This window comes from Oncorhynchus nerka, linkage group LG5 (assembly GCF_034236695.1).
Source record: "Oncorhynchus nerka isolate Pitt River linkage group LG5, Oner_Uvic_2.0, whole genome shotgun sequence".
Taxonomy (NCBI): Eukaryota; Metazoa; Chordata; class Actinopteri; order Salmoniformes; family Salmonidae; genus Oncorhynchus; species Oncorhynchus nerka.
In genome coordinates, this window is record NC_088400.1 from 33,383,543 (window position 1) to 33,400,775 (window position 17,233).

At 42.8% G+C, this 17,233-nt stretch overlaps 3 protein-coding genes across 4 annotated transcripts in view; all 3 read right to left on the reverse strand.

Annotated features, from left to right (window-relative positions):
- LOC115123122 (protocadherin gamma-C5-like) overlaps positions 1-17,233 on the reverse strand; it is a 216,303-nt gene that overhangs the window by 176,347 nt on the left and 22,723 nt on the right. The window lies entirely within an intron of this gene.
- Positions 1,457-4,018, reverse strand: LOC115120985 (protocadherin beta-16-like). The gene has a single exon (XM_029649977.2). The coding sequence runs from the start codon at positions 3,896-3,898 to the stop codon at positions 1,457-1,459; it is 2,442 nt and encodes an 813-aa protein (XP_029505837.2). The 5' UTR covers positions 3,899-4,018.
- On the reverse strand, positions 7,861-10,382 carry LOC115120999 (protocadherin gamma-A11-like). The gene has a single exon (XM_029649992.2). It carries the CDS (start codon positions 10,328-10,330, stop codon positions 7,889-7,891), a length of 2,442 nt encoding a protein of 813 aa, XP_029505852.1. The 5' UTR covers positions 10,331-10,382; the 3' UTR covers positions 7,861-7,888.

A 17,233-nucleotide genomic window follows, 5' to 3' on the forward strand; every position in this document is an offset into this window, starting at 1 on the left:
CAAATATATTTTAAATTCTAGATTTCTTCAAAGTAGCCACCCTTTGCCTTGATGACAGCTTTGCAAACTCATGGCATTCTCTTAATCAGTTTCAACTGGAATGCTTTTTCAAGTCTTGAAGGAGTTCCCACATATGCTGAGCACTTGTTGGCTGTCTTTCCATCACTCTGCGGTCCAACTCATCACAAACCATCTCAATTGGTTTGAGGTCGGGTGAATGCAAAGGCCAGGTCATCTGATGCAGCATTCCATCACTCTCCTTCTTGGTCAAATAGCCCTTACACAGCCGGAAGGTGTGTTGGGTCACTGTCCTGTTGAAAAACAAATGATAGTCCCACTAAGCGCAAACCAGAGGGGATGGCGTATCGCTGCAGAATTCTGTGGTAGCCATGCTGGTTAAGTGTGCCTTAAATTCTAAATAAATCACTGAGTGTCATCAGCATAGCACCCCCTAACCATCACACCTCCTCCTCCATGCTTCACGATGGGAACCACACATGCGGAGATCATCCGTTCACGTACTCTGCGTCTCACAAAGACACGGAGGTTCGAACCAACAATCTCAAATTTGGACCCATCAGACCAAAGAGCAGATTTCCACCTGTCTAATGTCCATTGCTCGTGTTTCTTGGCCCAAGCAAGTCTCTTCTTATTATGAAGCTGGTTGAGAGAATGCAAAGAGTGTGCAAAGATGTCATCAAGGAAAATGTTGGCTACTTTAAAGAATCTAAAATATATTTTGATTTGTTTAACACTTTTTTGGTTACTACATGATTCCATATGTGTTCTTTCATAAGACATCCTCATGATCTTTGGAGTCCCGGCTTTCACAACGCTAACCGGAATGAAGGTAGCAGCAACCTTGAAATGAGGTCATACGCTCGGCCTGCTCTTATACATTCGTATGCCCATATATGGTAGTAAGTCACACCAAAGTTTTGAAAGCACAGATCAATAGCCAAGATATTCAGCTTTCCGCAGACATCCTGCTTTTGCAGATAGGGGCTACCGCTCTCATACCAGACAGAATTGAATAAAACAAATCCAATAAGGTCCCCAAATATGGGGACTTTACATTTAAAGAGGTTTTAAGAATAAAGGTTGTCAACAAGTGGTTGGAAAAGTCTATAAGGTCACTTCAACAACAGACATGTTCACATAAATATTAGCAAGACAACTGTACACACTAACTCGCGCAGTACAGCTAAACCATTTCTACACATCTGTTAGCACGTGATGTGACATATATAAATCATTACAAGGAACAAAGGAAAAGAATGATTATGTCGTGTCTCACATGTATAAGGGGTGTTCAGTGACATGGAAAGTGGCGGCCAACTGCAGCAAGGAGGCAAACACTATCAAAACAGGCTTCTCATCTCATCCTTCTGTCTAAATTGCTCCACCCTTCCAAAAACGTTCTCACCTGACATCTGCCATCTGTTTTACATTGTGATTAGAAATGTTGGCCTAAGTACCTAGAATACACATCAAACGCGTAACACAATTGAATAGAGAGGCCTACCTCTGGGGACCCCTGGGAGTCATCAAATGCTTCAGCAAAGATTGTTGGAGTCTGGTCCACAAGCAGCGTGTTGTCATTGGAAGATCTGACGAACTTGAAGTCACTTGTGCGCGAGCCTGTCGTCAGGTATGCGTCATAATTGTAAGTGCTGCGGAGAGTTCCTGCGCCATCCAGCTCTGGGTAGTTGGGAGGGAGATACGTGCTGGGGATGGCGACCGTTCCGTCAAACAACAGTCTGGGCTTTCTCCTGCGGCAAAACTTCACGGTCAGGATGACAATGATGAAGGTGAAGAAAAAGGTGGAGACGGACACCAGCGCGATGATCAGATAAGAGGTGAGTTTGGAATTGTTTTCATCATAAGAGATATCTTTCAGTTTTGGCACTTCGGCCAAGTTATCAGAAATCACCAAATACATTGTACAGGTGGCAGAGTGAGAGGGCTGTCCGTTATCTTTCACTGATACAATGAGGTTCTGTTTCATGCTGTCAGATTCAGAAATGTCCCGCTGTGTCCTGATCTCTCCGCTGTGGAGACCAATAGTGAAAAGTCCCGGATCAGTGGATTTGACTATATGATAAGAAAGCCAGGCGTTCTGGCCGGAGTCCGAGTCCACCGCTATCACCTTGGAAACCAGAGAGCCCTCGTGCGCAGCTTTGGGGACCAGCTCGGTCATGAAGGATTTCCCCTCCGGGGCGGGGTATAGTATCTGAGGAGAGTTGTCATTCACATCCGTTATGAACACACTGACCGTGACGTTACTGCTGAGCGGAGGAGAACCGTTGTCTCTGGCCACCACGTGGACTTTAAAACTCCTGAATTGCTCATAATCAAACGACTTCACAGCGTGGATAACCCCCGTGTCTCCGTTAACGGATAAAAACGAGGACACTTGGACACCGTTCACCTCACCGGGAAAGAGAGAATAGATCACTGTGCCGTTCTGTCTCCAGTCTGGGTCCCGTGCAGTAACGGAACATAAGGAAGAGCCAGGTTTGTTATTTTCAGTCACGTGGGCTTTATAGGACTGTTCCTCAAACACAGGTGGGTTGTCGTTGACGTCAGCTACAGATAACTGAACACTTTTAGAGGAGGACAGAGGTGGCGAGCCCTCGTCGGTGGCAGTGATTGTAATGTTGTAATCAAACACTAGTTCCCGGTCCAGTTCGCCCGTGGTCACCAGAGAATAATAGTTTTTGATGGATGGCACCAGCTTAAAGGGAAGGTTTTGCTGAATGGAGCAACGGACCTGTCGGTTATTCTCAGAGTCTCTATCCTGCACGTTAATGATGCCCACCTCTGTACCAGGTGACGCGTTCTCAGGTATGGGGTTAGTTAGAGATTGTAGATAAATCACAGGAGCGTTGTCATTAACATCTGTGATGTCTATTATGACTTTAGAATATGATGCTAACCCTAAACCATCCTTAGCTTTGATTCGCAATTCAAATGATGAAAATTCTTCAAAATCTATAGTGCCAATAACTCGTATGTCTCCTGTTTTACGGTCGATAGAAAATATGTTCTTTACGTCTTCTGAAACATGACCGAAGTCATACGTGATCTCCCCATTTGCTCCGTCATCTGCATCCGCAGCACTCACTGTAACCACTACAGTATCTAAAGGGGAGTTTTCAGGCAGACTGGCTTTATAGACGGCCTTGCTAAACACTGGGGCGTTATCGTTAGCATCCAGTACAGTGACGTGTATGAGTACAGTACCTGATCTCTGCGGAGAACCTCCGTCTACAGCTGTAAGCAATAAATTAACATCCTGCTTTTGTTCTCGATCAAGCTCCTTCTCTAGAACAAGATCCACAGTATGACTATCTACAATCAAAACGAAATTGACATTCCTTTCAAGTGTGTATCTTTGAACTGAGTTCTGTCCTATATCCGCGTCATGAGCCTCCTCCAATGAGAATCGAGTGCCTTTAGCTGCAGATTCCCATATTTCCATATCTATCATCTCCTCGTTAAATTGTGGATAGTTGTCATTAATATCTTGAACATGAAGGCTAATACGTTGCAGCTCCAAAGGATTTTCCAATACAAGTTCCTGTTTTAAAACGCACAAAGCCTTATTGCCACAAAGCCCCTCTCTGTCAATCCTTTCAGCAACAATCAAATCTCCGGTACTCAGATTAATGTCACAATACCGTTTTTGGTTTCCTTCGGTATCAATACGGGCCTTACGAGCGGACAGTCCGCTCGCCTCCAGCCCGAGATCCTTGGCTATATTTCCAATAACAGATCCTCGTTTCATCTCCTCCGGAAAAGAATAGCTCACGTCTCCATTGGCGGAGTGCAGCGGTCGAAGAAAGAAAACAAAGCCACAGACCAGGCCTGTCACTGTGAATATTTTGTGCTCCATCCTTAGATGAGAATGGTGGAGAAATAAGGCTGCAGTTATGTGCGTCACTATATGCAAATATCCAAAGTGAAGATATAGTTTTCAATCGAATATAATTCCAATCAAGCCGAGAAAACACTAACAAACGTCAGGTCCCCACGATTTTCTGCAGCGCAGTGAACAACCCAGAGCGTTGTATTCGTCGACATGAAGTTGCTCACCAGGTGAACAGCGACACTTTGAGTGCACTTCATAAATTGCATGTTTTAAATGACAACACACCATTATCGATTTGATCAAATGCAAAGCACACTATCGGGCCAAGCTCATGAAATAGACATAGAAGATCAAGACAGCCAGAATAAACGAGGATGAAGGCAATCCGCACATAACAGAACATAACACCTGGACAGCTATACCCCTAAAAGAGGAAATCTCACTTTTCTTCTCATTCTCCATTTACATTTCAGACGATAAAGACAATATGTTTGTCCAGGGGCGCAACTTTCCCTGGGGATGGGGGACATGTCCCCCCCATATTCTGAAATTGCATCTTTGTTCACCCCAGTTAACTCATTGAAATGTGATGGAAAAAATTGCAATGGTGTGCTTTAGGAGCATGCGGATGACTTAGCGCAGTAGGGTAGGCTGTTTGGAGTGTTAAAATAAAATATGTATACACTATCGAACAGTAATGGTGGAATGTCATTTCTCTTTGCTCATTTTAGCTGTTCTTGCCATAATATGGACTTGGTCTTTTATCAAATAAGGATATCTTCTGTATACATCCCCTACCTTGTCACAACACAACTGATTGGCTCAAATGCATTAACTTCTTATGGCTGCGGGCAGTATTGAGTAGCTTGGCTGAATAAGGTGCCCAGAGTAAACTGCCTGCTACTCAGTCCCAGTTGCTAATATATGCATATTATTATATTTGGATATAAAACACTCTAACGTTTCTAAAACTGTTTGAATGATGTCTGTGAGTATAACAGAACTCATATGGCAGGCAAAAACCTGAGAAAAAATCCAACCAGGAAGTGGGAAATCTGAGGTTGGTTGTTTTTCAACTCATTCCCTATTGAAGATACAGTGGGATATTGGTCATGTTGCACTTCCTAAGGCTTCCACTGGATGTCAACAGTCTTTAGAACCTAGTTTGATGCTTCTACTGTAAAGTGGTGGTGAATGAGAGGGGAATGAGTCAGAGGTCTGGCAGAATGCTTTGAGCTAGTGCGCTCGTTCACGTGAGAGGTAGCTCGCATTCCATTGCTTTTCTACAGACAAAGGAATTCTCCGGTTGGAACATTATTGAAGATTTATGTTAAAAACATCCTAAAGATTGATTCCATACATAGTTTGACATGTTTGTACGGACTGTAACAGAACGTCTTGACATTTCTTCTGCTCTTGGCCTGAGTAGCAGGCAGTTTACTTTGGGCACGCTTTTCATCCGGACCCCCCCCCCCCCCCCCCCCTACTGCTCTCCAGGTCGCTGAGGCACTATTCCAGCAGGTCTTCCGGCATTATGGCCTTTCAGGGGACATCGACTCTAACCGTGGCCCCCAATTCACATCACGGGTATGGAGGGCCTTTATGGAGATGGTCGGTGTCACGGTCAGCCTCACTTCCAGGTATAGGCCTCAGTCCAAAAGGTAGGTGGAGAGGATGAACCAGGAGCTGGGGAGATTTCTGAGGAGTCCCTGTCAGGACCGGCAGGGAGAGTGAGCTCGCTTCCTTCCATGGGTGGAGTACGCCCAGAACTCGCTACGTCACTCCTCCACTGGGTTGACCCCCTTCCAGTGTGTTCTGGGTTTTCAGCCGGCCCTGGCTCCATGGACCCCGGGCCAGACCAAAGCTCCTGCGGTTGATGAGTGGTTCAGATGCGCAGAAGTGTGGACCGAGGCTCACGTGAGACTCCAGCGCACCGTCCTCCGTCAAAAGGAGCAGGCAGACCGCCACCGCCGTGAGACCCCAGTGTACCACCCTGGGGTTCATGTCTGTCTTTCTACCAGGAACCTCCCACTCCGTCTGGAGGTGACATATAGGTTACAGCTTCCCAGCGACTACCGTATCTCACCTTCTTTTCATGTCTCCCTTTTCAGGCCGGTGGATCCCGGTCCCCTAGCTGATGCTGTCCCCCATGACACCCCTCCACCTTCCCTGGACATCAGGGGGGTCCGGCCTATGCCGTCAGATCTCTACTGGACTCCCGATGTCATGGGGTTCGGCTCCAGTATCTGTTGGGCTGGGAGGGTTATGACCCAGAGGAGCAGTGTTGGGTTCCCGTGGAGGACATTCTGGATCCCAACTTAATCCGTGAATTCCACCTTCGCCGCCTGGACTGCGTCGTCCTGCAGCTGGAAGCCACGTGTCGGGGGGTGGGGGGAATGTCACGTCAACACCCGCTCCTTCCCTCCGGCATTTGACGTCGCCAGTATACTAACCACCGGTCCTGGGATCCATCATTACGCACACTTGGCATCAATCATTACGCACACCTGCACGTCACCATCAGGCACACCTGGACTCACTTAGGTCCTTTCCCCAGTCAGTATTGTTTGTCTTTCATGTCTATACACTACTCTTGTTTGTTATATTGTTCGATGTTCCATTTATTATTAAACTCACCACCTGCACTTGCTTTCCGACTCCCAGCATTTACTTTACAGCCCGTGTTAAGCTACAAACTATCCAAATTATCCACACATAATTTCAACCACCGTAGTCCTATAACATTCCAAAATATGAAATCCCGAACACACACAATATGCTCCATCCAAACTCAAATATGACATTAAAAATACATTTCAAAGCCACAGACAAGGCCTGTCATTTAGAATAATTTGTGCGCCATTCTGGCATACAAATCGACATAAACACCCAATAATTATATAGATTAGCAAAAGAAAACGGTATTCCAAAAAAACATGATAAACTCTCTATCTACAAAATGTACGTGCAATGTACGTGCAATCCAACCATCCACACTCATTTCTGCAGTGAAATGGCACCAGAGCTTTCTGAATGAAATCAGCAGGGGTGGAGTACTGTATATTACCTTCCTTTGCTGGTGAACAGCGACATTTTGAGTATCCCTACAAAACTATTATCTGATAGTGTGCTAAACACATTTTAATCAAAGTTGCTGGTAGACTGTATGCTTGCTTGATCAAAAAAAATGGAGACAGGTATGCCACCCAGCATAAGCGAAAAAACAACTAAAAACCATGGAAAAATAAAACAACACATTTTATTTTAAACAATCGTAAACTCTGCACAGGTTAAGCCTACACTTATGTGGAAAAAAAAATGCATTACAAAAGAGGTAGATCTAACTTCTAAATGATTTTTTCCCTAAAATGCACATGGAAGTTGCACTGTCATTTTGCCATCTGGAACTCATCAGTACAATCCACAAAAACAGTGAGTAGAACTGACAACAGGAAAGTAATAGCCTCGTGACAAACAAGCACTCGGAAGAAGCCCTAACTCCTTTACAACAGAAACCGGACATACCTGCACCACAGACAGCGACATCCGTTACTGCTCAAACAAAAGCTCCCTACTTTTCTCATCATAGTATAGTCCTACAGAGCTTTGTCAATTTTTCTATTTTGCAATGCCATCCAAGTAGGGCAGCAAACTGATTCCAAATAGAACCAGCGTATCAAATATGTTTTGTAACATTAAAATTGTGCAGTAGGCAAATCGTTAAAAAAAAAGTTAATTTATCAATCCTACAAAATGTTTTGAACCACAATTCAAACAACATGTAATCTGCAAAATGTCAGCATTGCAATGAAGGTGTTGAATTGATAACATAATCGATTACACCATCATATGTGGAGCTACGTTTAGTTCTTTAAACAATGGCAGCGGAAACAGACGTTATGACAGTCCCGTGGGAATAGTAGTTTTTATCCTGAACAAAATTACTTTGTAAAAAAACGACCTGCAGTTGTAAAATATCTGCCGCAGAGCCTATAGAGTTATAACGCACGTCTGTTAAAAATAAAGGCCTACCTCTGGGGATCCCTCGGAATCGCGAAAGTCTTCAGCAAATTCAGTTGTAGTTTTTCTCAGTGTCTGGTCCAAGGACAGCGTGTTGTCATTGTAAGATCTGAGGAACTTGAAGTCACTTGTGCGCGAACCTGTCGTTAAGTATGCGTCATAATTGTAGGTGCTGTGAAGAGTTCCCACTCCACCCCCCTCTGCGTAGTTGGGACGGAGATACGCGCTGGGGATGGCGACCGCTCCGTCAAACAACAGTCTTGGCTTTCTCGTGCGGCAAAACCTCACGGCCAGGATGACAATAATGAAGGTGAGGAAAAATATGGACACGGACACCAGCGCGATGATCAGATAAGAGGTGAGTTTGGAATTGTTCTCATCATACGAGATATCTTTCAGTTCTGGCACCTCAGCCAAGTTATCAGAAATCACTAAATACATACTACAGGTGGCAGAGAGAGAGGGCTGTCCGTTATCTTTCACTGACACAATGAGGTTCTGTTTCATGCTGTCAGATTCAGAAATGTCCCGCTTTGTTCTGATCTCTCCACTGTGGAGACCAATAGTGAAAAGTCCCGGATCAGTGGATTTGACAATTTGATATGACAGCCAGGCGTTCTGCCCGGAGTCCGCGTCCACCGCTATCACCTTGGAAACCAGAGAGCCTCCGTGCGCAGCTTTGGGGACCAGCTCGGTCATGAAGGAGTTCCCCTCCGGGGCGGGGTATAGTATCTGAGGAGAGTTGTCATTCACATCCGTTATGAACACACTGACCGTGACGTTGCTGCTGAGCGGAGGAGAACCGTTGTCTCTGGCCACCACGTGGACTTTAAAACTCCTGAACTGCTCATAATCAAACGACCTCACAGCGTGGATCACCCCCGTGTCTCCGTTAACGGATAAAAACGAGGACACCGGGACACCGTTCACCTCACCAAGTAAGAGAGAATAAATCACTGTTCCGTTCTGTCTCCAGTCTGGGTCTCGAGCAGTAACGGAACACACCGAGGAACCGGGTTTGTTATTTTCAGTCACGTGGGCTTTATAGGATTGTTCCTCAAACACAGGTGGGTTGTCGTTGACGTCAGCTACAGATAACTGAACACTTTTAGAGGAGGACAGAGGTGGAGAGCCCTCGTCGGTGGCAGTGATTGTAATGTTGTAATCAGACACTAGTTCACGGTCCAGTTCGCCTGTCGTCACCAGAGAATAGTAGTTTTTGATGGATGGCACCAGCTTAAAGGGAAGGTTTTGCTGAATGGAGCAACGGACCTGTCGGTTATTCTCAGAGTCTCTATCCTGCACGTTAATGATGCCCACCTCTGTACCAGGTGACGCGTTCTCTGGTATGGGGTTAGTCAGAGATTGTAGATAAATCACAGGGGCATTGTCATTTATGTCTGTAATGTCTATAATAACTTTACTGTCCGAAGAAAGACCAAAGCCATCTTTCCCTTCAATAAAAAGTTCAAATTGCGTCTCTTCTTCATAATCTATTTCTCCTGTCACTCTAATTTCTCCTGTGTTCTGGTCCATAGTAAATACATTCCTTGCTGTTTCAGATACTCGACTAAATTCATACGTCACTTCTCCATTCAACCCCTCATCTGCATCCGCAGCACTCACTGTAACTGCTACAGTACCCAAAGGAGAGTTTTCAGGCAGACTGGCTTTATAGACGGCCTGGCTAAACACTGGGGCGTTATCGTTAGCATCCAGTACAGTGACGTGTATGACTACAGTACCTGATCTCTGCGGAGTGCCCCCATCTACAGCTGTCATCAACAGTTTCAACTCCTGCTGCTCCTCGCGGTCTAATTCTTTGTCCAGAACTAACTCACCGTATTTAATACCAGCATTATTCGTTTGCAAACCCAAAACAAAATTATTATTCCTTTGTAGTTCGTAGCTTTGCACTGCGTTTTGTCCAGTATCTGCGTCGTGAGCTGCGTTTACACGATAGCGAGCTCCTTTCATAGCGGATTCTCTGATTTCTACCTTAATTAAATCCTTGGGAAATATGGGTGAATTATCGTTGATATCTTGGATTTGAAGTGATATATGATGCAACTCAAGTGGACTCTCTAGGACCAATTCGACTTTTAGTATGCATAAAACCTTTTCTCCACAAAGCCCCTCTCTGTCAATCCTCTCCGCAACAATCAGATCTCCGGTACTCAGATTAATGTCACAATAACGTTTTCGGTTTCCTTCAGTATCAACACGGGCCCTACGAGCGGACAGTCTGCTCGCCTCCAGCCCGAGATCCTTGGCTATATTTCCAATAACAGATCCTCGTTTCATCTCCTCCGGAAAAGAATAGCTCACGTCTCCATAGGCGGAGTGCAGCGGTAGAAGAAAGAAAGAAAAGCAGAAGACCAGGCCTGACATTGAGAATCCTTTGTTCAGCATCCTTAGACTTCCAACGACATCCATATATATAGTTAAACAGATCGATGTAAGGAGAAAGTATTCCACAAAAAGATCATTCACTAGATTATCAAAACAAAATCGTTTACCCCTATTATTTTATGTAGTGAAACGAAACCAGAGCTTTGTTAATGACAACACCAATGGGTGGAGAGCTATCTATTCTACCTCCGCTGGTGAACAGCGTCCCTATGAGCACCATTCAGAAATTACACGCTGACATTGGGCTAATAACATTTCAATAAAAGTCTCAGATAGATATTATTCATGATCAAACATTCTAGCTGTCTCTATTTATAACAACAAAAAGTAAACAAAAATGCCCACAGTCATCAAGTCATCAAGTAAGAGATAATTATTTAATATGTATAAGTGATTTATAAAACTGAACTGACAGCTCTTTGGTCTTGGCCATAGTGGGGTTTGGAGTGTGACTGTTTGAAGTTGTGGACAGGTGTCTTTTATACTGATAACAAGTTCAAACAGGTGCCATTAATACAGGTAACGAGTGGAGGACAGAGGAGCCTCTTAAAGAAGAAGTTACAGGTCTGTGAGAGACAGAAATCTTGCTTGTTTGTAGGTGACCAAATACTTATTTTCCACCATAATTTGCAAATTAATTATTTAAAAATCCTACAATGTGATTTTCTGGATTTTTTTTCTCATTTTGTCTGTCATAGTTGAAGAGAACTTGCACAATTGGTGGCTGACTAAATACTTCTTTGCCCCACTGTATATACATATATAAAACACATCCACCTACACATATACTGTACATTAACACACAGAAACAACACATCCTCCATATAATTCATCTCATAGCCCTAATAGTACTGCAGAGTTAATTTTACTAGCACACAATATAGCTGGGTCGCCTCGTCCTGCCCCTAGTGGTCCACCACCCTGCAGCTCCCAACCCAACACACTCCACTCAGCCTTAGGATCTTAGTGAAAAATTCATTATTGGTTTCAGGTGTGTTAGGCCAAGGCCAGAGAGACAACCAACAGGACGGCAGATCCCCAGGGCCAGGACTGAGAAGCCCATCAGCTAGGGATAGCCAAAATAAGTATCTCCTCTGACATGGGCATGTTTTCAATACAGACTCCTTTTGTCATACAGTATTCCATAGAAGTCATTCAGACCTTGTAAAAGTTGCCCAGTATACCCTTAATCTTGTAATAAATCTAATCTAATGATACATAACGTGATATTTACAGTGCCTTGCAAAAGATTTCCCAAGCTTTAAACATCCCAAGGAGCACTGTGCAAGCGATAATATTGAAATGGAAGGAGTATCAGACCACTGCAAATCTACCAAGACCTGGCCGTCCCTCTAAACTTTCAGCTCATACAAGGAGAAGACTGATCAGAGATGCAGCCAAGAGGCCCATGATCACTCTGGATGAACTGCAGAGATCTACAGCTGAGGTGGGAAACTCTGTCCATAGGACAACAATCAGTCGTATATTGCACAAATCTGGCCTTTATGGAAGAGTGGCAAGAAGAAAGCCATTTCTTAAAGATATCCATAAAAAGTGTTGTTTAAAGTTTGCCACAAGCCACCTGGGAGACACACCAAACATGTGGAAGAAGGTGCTCTGGTCAGATGAAACCAAAATTGAACTTTCTGGCAACAATGCAAAACGTTATGTTTGGCGTAAAAGCAACACAGCTCATCACCCTGAACACACCATCCCCACTGACAAACATGGTGGTGGCAGCATCATGGTTTGGGCCTGCTTTTCTTCAGCAGGGACAGGGAAGATGGTTAAAATTGATGGGAAGATGGATGGAGCCAAATACAGGACCATTCTGGAAGAAAACCTGATGGAGTCTGCAAAAGACCTGAGACTGGGACGGAGATTTGTCTTCCAACAAGACAATGATCCAAAACATAAAGCAAAATCTACAATGGAATGGAAACATATCCAGGTGTTAGAATGGCCAAGTCAAAGTCCAGACCTGAATCCAATCGAGAATCTGTGGAAAGAACTGAAAACTGCTGTTCACAAATGCTCTCCATCCAACCTCACTGAGCTCGAGCTGTTTTGCAAGGAGGAATGGGAAACAATTTCAGTCTCTCGATGTGCAAAACTGATAGAGACATACCCCAAGCGACTTACAGCTGTAATCGCAGCAAAAGGTGGCGCTACAAAGTATTAACTTAAGGGGGCTGAATAATTTTGCACGCCCAATTTTTCAGTTTTTGATTTGTTAAAAAAGTTTGAAATATCCAATAAATGTCGTTCCACTTCATGATTGTGTCCCACTTGTTGTTGATTCTTCACAAAAAAATACAGTTTTATATCTTTATGTTTGAAGCCTGAAATGTGGCAAAAGGTCGCAAAGTTCAAGGGGGCCGAATACTTTCGCAAGGCACTGTATGTGATCTATTGTGACATTGTGGGAGGATAACCAACCTTCCAATTAATGACAATGCAATTCTTAGACGTTACAAATGCTAGGTTATACAGTTTCCTTAACATATGCAAATAGGTCCTCTTTTGTGCTTTACACCTCCAGCACAGGAATGACATTTATGAGTGCACAATATTCAGTTTCACTCACATATGGTACGTTCTATGGATGGTCTTAATAAACTGCAGTCATTTATGTCTGAGATTATATGACTGGGCATTTAAACATAACTGTATCCATTCATGATCATCTTCCTCACATCTTTCAACCCTTGATTCAGCTGAAATCAACTTTAGACAATTGTCAGACTGCCTTAAAATAGTTTAAATCTTTCTGGCTTGTCAGTGTTTGCTGCACAGAATGAATAAAGTGTTGTATCTGCAAAACTTCACCTCAGCTTCATCACAGACTGGTCTTCCCTTGCTGTCTGACCCTGCTGAGACCCCTGTCACCATCTGATCCTGCTAAGATGAGGCATGACAAAGAATTACCTTGGTGTACATTTCTACATTATTTTATACAAGAATATAATCAATAGTTCAATAAATGAAATTACCATTATTCCCAGATCCCAGACTGTAGCTTTAAACTGCTGTCCTGTATCTACTGTAGGTCTACCAATCAACTCAAGATGGAACTTTATATCATTCACTGATATTGTTAATATACTGCAAAATTCACCTGACCTCCGTAGACTGGTCTTCCCTGGCTGTCTGACCCTGCTGGGACACCTGTCAACATCTGATCCTCCTAAGACAAGATGACTACAGTGTTGTGTACTGACTGTGCACCACGACAGTGAAGCCTGTAGAGCTGTTTATTACTGTGTCAGTGTGAAAAGTAGGGAATTAGCTAGGGAAAGTTATAAGTCAATATAACGTTACATTGCTATACTGCCTCTAATAAAAAGTCACATTGAGCTGAAAAAAACGTCAGAATGTCGATCTACAATCGTTTGCCCGCTGGATTCGTTTGATTCAGGTCTAGTGTGATTGTGGCAAAAATAATAGCTAACGTTAGTGAGCTAGTTAGCTCGCTAATGTTAGACAACATTTGGCTAGCTCTCTCTCTCTAACGGTACTTCAACTGGTGAAAGATAGCCAAGTTAATTTACATCTGTTAAAACGGGACAAAACAAAATCTACAAAACATTTCCACACACACAACAGCTGGTAGATATGCAGTGGCATGTATTCATGGATGCCAAGTAAAGACAAAATAAATTGACCAATATTATTATTTATTTTTTTACATTTAAAATAATGTATATTTCTCTGTATGTTTTTGTAATTTTTCTTCGATTTGCAAGAGGCTGAATGTATCTCACCGGAGAAAGCATCTGAGCAAGCAAAACAGTGCCCCTCTGTCTTTGTATGTGTAGGCCATCTAACTGATGCTGTCTGGTCATAAATGGTCATAAATAGTATGACATTGTTGCTGCCCGTAGAATTGAAGGCAAGGGAAGCCTGCGAGCATTTGGCCTCCCTTGATAAATAGCCAATCAGCGTTGAGCTAAACTGAGTGAGCTCAACTGTGAATGGTCCTGGCGCATAAAAAAAAAGCCTGTTTGGATTTGGCTTCAATCCAATTACATTCTATCAAGAGAAATATGTAATTGAAAGAAACAACTTGAATTGTTGCATCTCATTGTGTGTGTTGTTGTCCTCCGGTGGCCAGCTAGCTAGCTAAAATTGTCCCTTTCATAAATTAGCAATGGATGGAGACAGGGATTTGAGCAAGCATTTTTACCAGGTAGACTAGCACAAGAAAAAATAAAAGTGTGTACTGTATGACAATCAGACTGTTTTGTCAACATGAAAGAGATGAGGAGGGCATTGGCTTTTTTCTACTAGTAGGGTGAGTCAACATGTTTTTTCCACTTGCAGAATGCACGCACACACAACTCAGAACCATGGACAGCCACATCATATTTAACTTACGATGATTGGACTAAATAGTTTTTGGTATCTTTTAGTTGTCACTGTACTAGACTAAGCAGAGGTGATTTGATGATGTTGAAGTGTAAATGGTGCTGGAATAGTGGAGGCAGTTCCTGTCTTCTTCGTGGCTTGCAGTAACTCTCCATGGTTCTAAATCAATAGTTTTTCAGTAGTCGGAAAATGTCGGAAACATGAACTTGATTGACCATGTAGTAGGTCGTGTAGCTGTTTATTACATGCCAAATGCTTTGTGGACTTCGGACAGAGGTTGCTGTCTGGTTTTGTGATCAAACCAAGGTGTGGTTGAATTTTCTATGCCACCGTGTCTTCTTATTGTCTCGGCCTTACGCCTATATATCACGGTCACAAGACATATGAACTAACAGATTATAGAGCAATGAACACAATTATCACAACACAAAGAATGTAATATGGCTTTCCTTCTGGCTTGGCTTCCCCAGTGATTTTATTTACACACCATGTGGTGTAGATTGAACTGCATGATGGGTAAAATGTTGAAAATGAACTGTAATTTGGAAGCCTCTTTTAAAAATTAGTCTAACATACTGTATTTCTTTACAGTTATAGCTTATACACTGTAGATTCAAATGATCAGTTTCAGGCGCCAACCTCATGCCGTCGGGAGAGACACATAAAGCTCAGATGATTTTAGTAAATATCTTCTTGAAGCGCCTATGAAGTGAAAGAATATTTCTAGCAGCTGCTGGGAAGGTAAATTGAGTTGTTTATAAGTATATTTATTGTTAGCCAACATTGTATTACCGCATGTGTCCTTAGCTAAACTAGCCAACATTGTATTACCGCATGTGTCCTTAGCTAAACTAGCCAACATTGTATTACCACATGTTTCCTTAGCTAAACTAGCCAACATTGTATTACCACATGTTTCCTTAGCTAAACTAGCCAACATTGTATTACCACATGTTTCCTTAGCTAAACTAGCCAACATTGTATTACCACATGTTTCCTTAGCTAAACTAGCCAACATTGTATTACCACATGTTTCCTTTGCTAAACTAGCCAACATTGTATTACCACTTGTGTCCTTAGCTAAACTAGCCAACATTGTATTACCACATGTTTCCTTAGCTAAACTAGCCAACATTGTATTACTGCATGTTTCCTTAGCTAAACTAGCCAACATTGTATTACCACATGTTTCCTTTGCTAAACTAGCCAACATTGTATTACCACATGTTTCCTTTGCTAAACTAGCCAACATTGTATTACTGCATGTTTCCTTAGCTAAACTAGCCAACATTGTATTACCACATGTTTCCTTTGCTAAACTAGCCAACATTGTATTACCACATGTTTCCTTAGCTAAACTAGCCAACATTGTATTACTGCATGTTTCCTTAGCTAAACTAGCCAACATTGTATTACCACATGTTTCCTTTGCTAAACTAGCCAAAATTGTATTACCACATGTTTCCTTAGCTAAACTAGCCAACATTGTATTACCACATGTTTCCTTTGCTAAACTAGCTGGCTAACGTTTGCTAGCTGGCTAGCTAGCTCAAGTTGACAAAATACATTTTGGTCTGCTCTAAATTGCTCGTAAATATCTGGCAGTGCGACCTAGAAAAACATCACCCAGAGAATAGTGATTGTGATTATAGGCTGTGTGCCTGCCCCGGAGTGCCATACAGAATAGACTGAGATTCATGACTGCTATGTTTCCACTGTTACTACAGAGATAATGGTTTGTTTCTAGCAGTTTCAAAAATGACCCATATTTTTTCAGATAGACAGGCCACATTATACACATAAAACACGTTGTTTCTACCTAAGCTGCAGTACCACTGGTCAGCTGTAGCCTAACACAGTGTTGGTGGTGGAACCTAGTCACGTGGCAAAATCTTTCCCCTCCCAGGATTATACAGCATTTCAAGTAGGATAGCAGCCTACACAAGAATAACTAATATTGGTAGCCATCTAGATGTTACCGTGGTATATTTTAGTCAATGGGGAGAGCATAAATGTCAATACCAACGGGACAGTGTCCTCCTTAGCTGTCACAACACTGTGGGATTCGGTTCACTTGGCTCTCATCTGTGCAACATAAATCATCATTTTTCATGCCAGGACTGTCTGTATAGCCTCTTCCGCCAACCATTTGTTGAATTAAAAAAACATTGTTCCATAATGGTACAGTATTAGCTAAACTTGTTCACTTTACCAGTAGTTTGCAAACATTTGGTTACATAGCTAGAAAGGGACATGTGAGTCTGATAAAATAATATGTGATATTGCGTAGCCTATAGCAATGTTGTATTAGTTAGCTAGGGTTTGAAGTAGGTATATCTATCTTTCTTATGTGTGTTTGTTCAATGCCTCAAATGATTTCATAAACTATGTAGGATATGTGCTGTAGGTTTGAATCAAGCCAAGATGATGAACCCTGAAGACGGGACAAAGTGCATGACAACGTGGCCCAGAGGAAGCCAGCTGTTTGTTGTCAACCCCTACCGTGCCCCATTCTCCCAAGAGCTCACTGAGTTTGACTGAAGACCTCTAGTGAGGTAA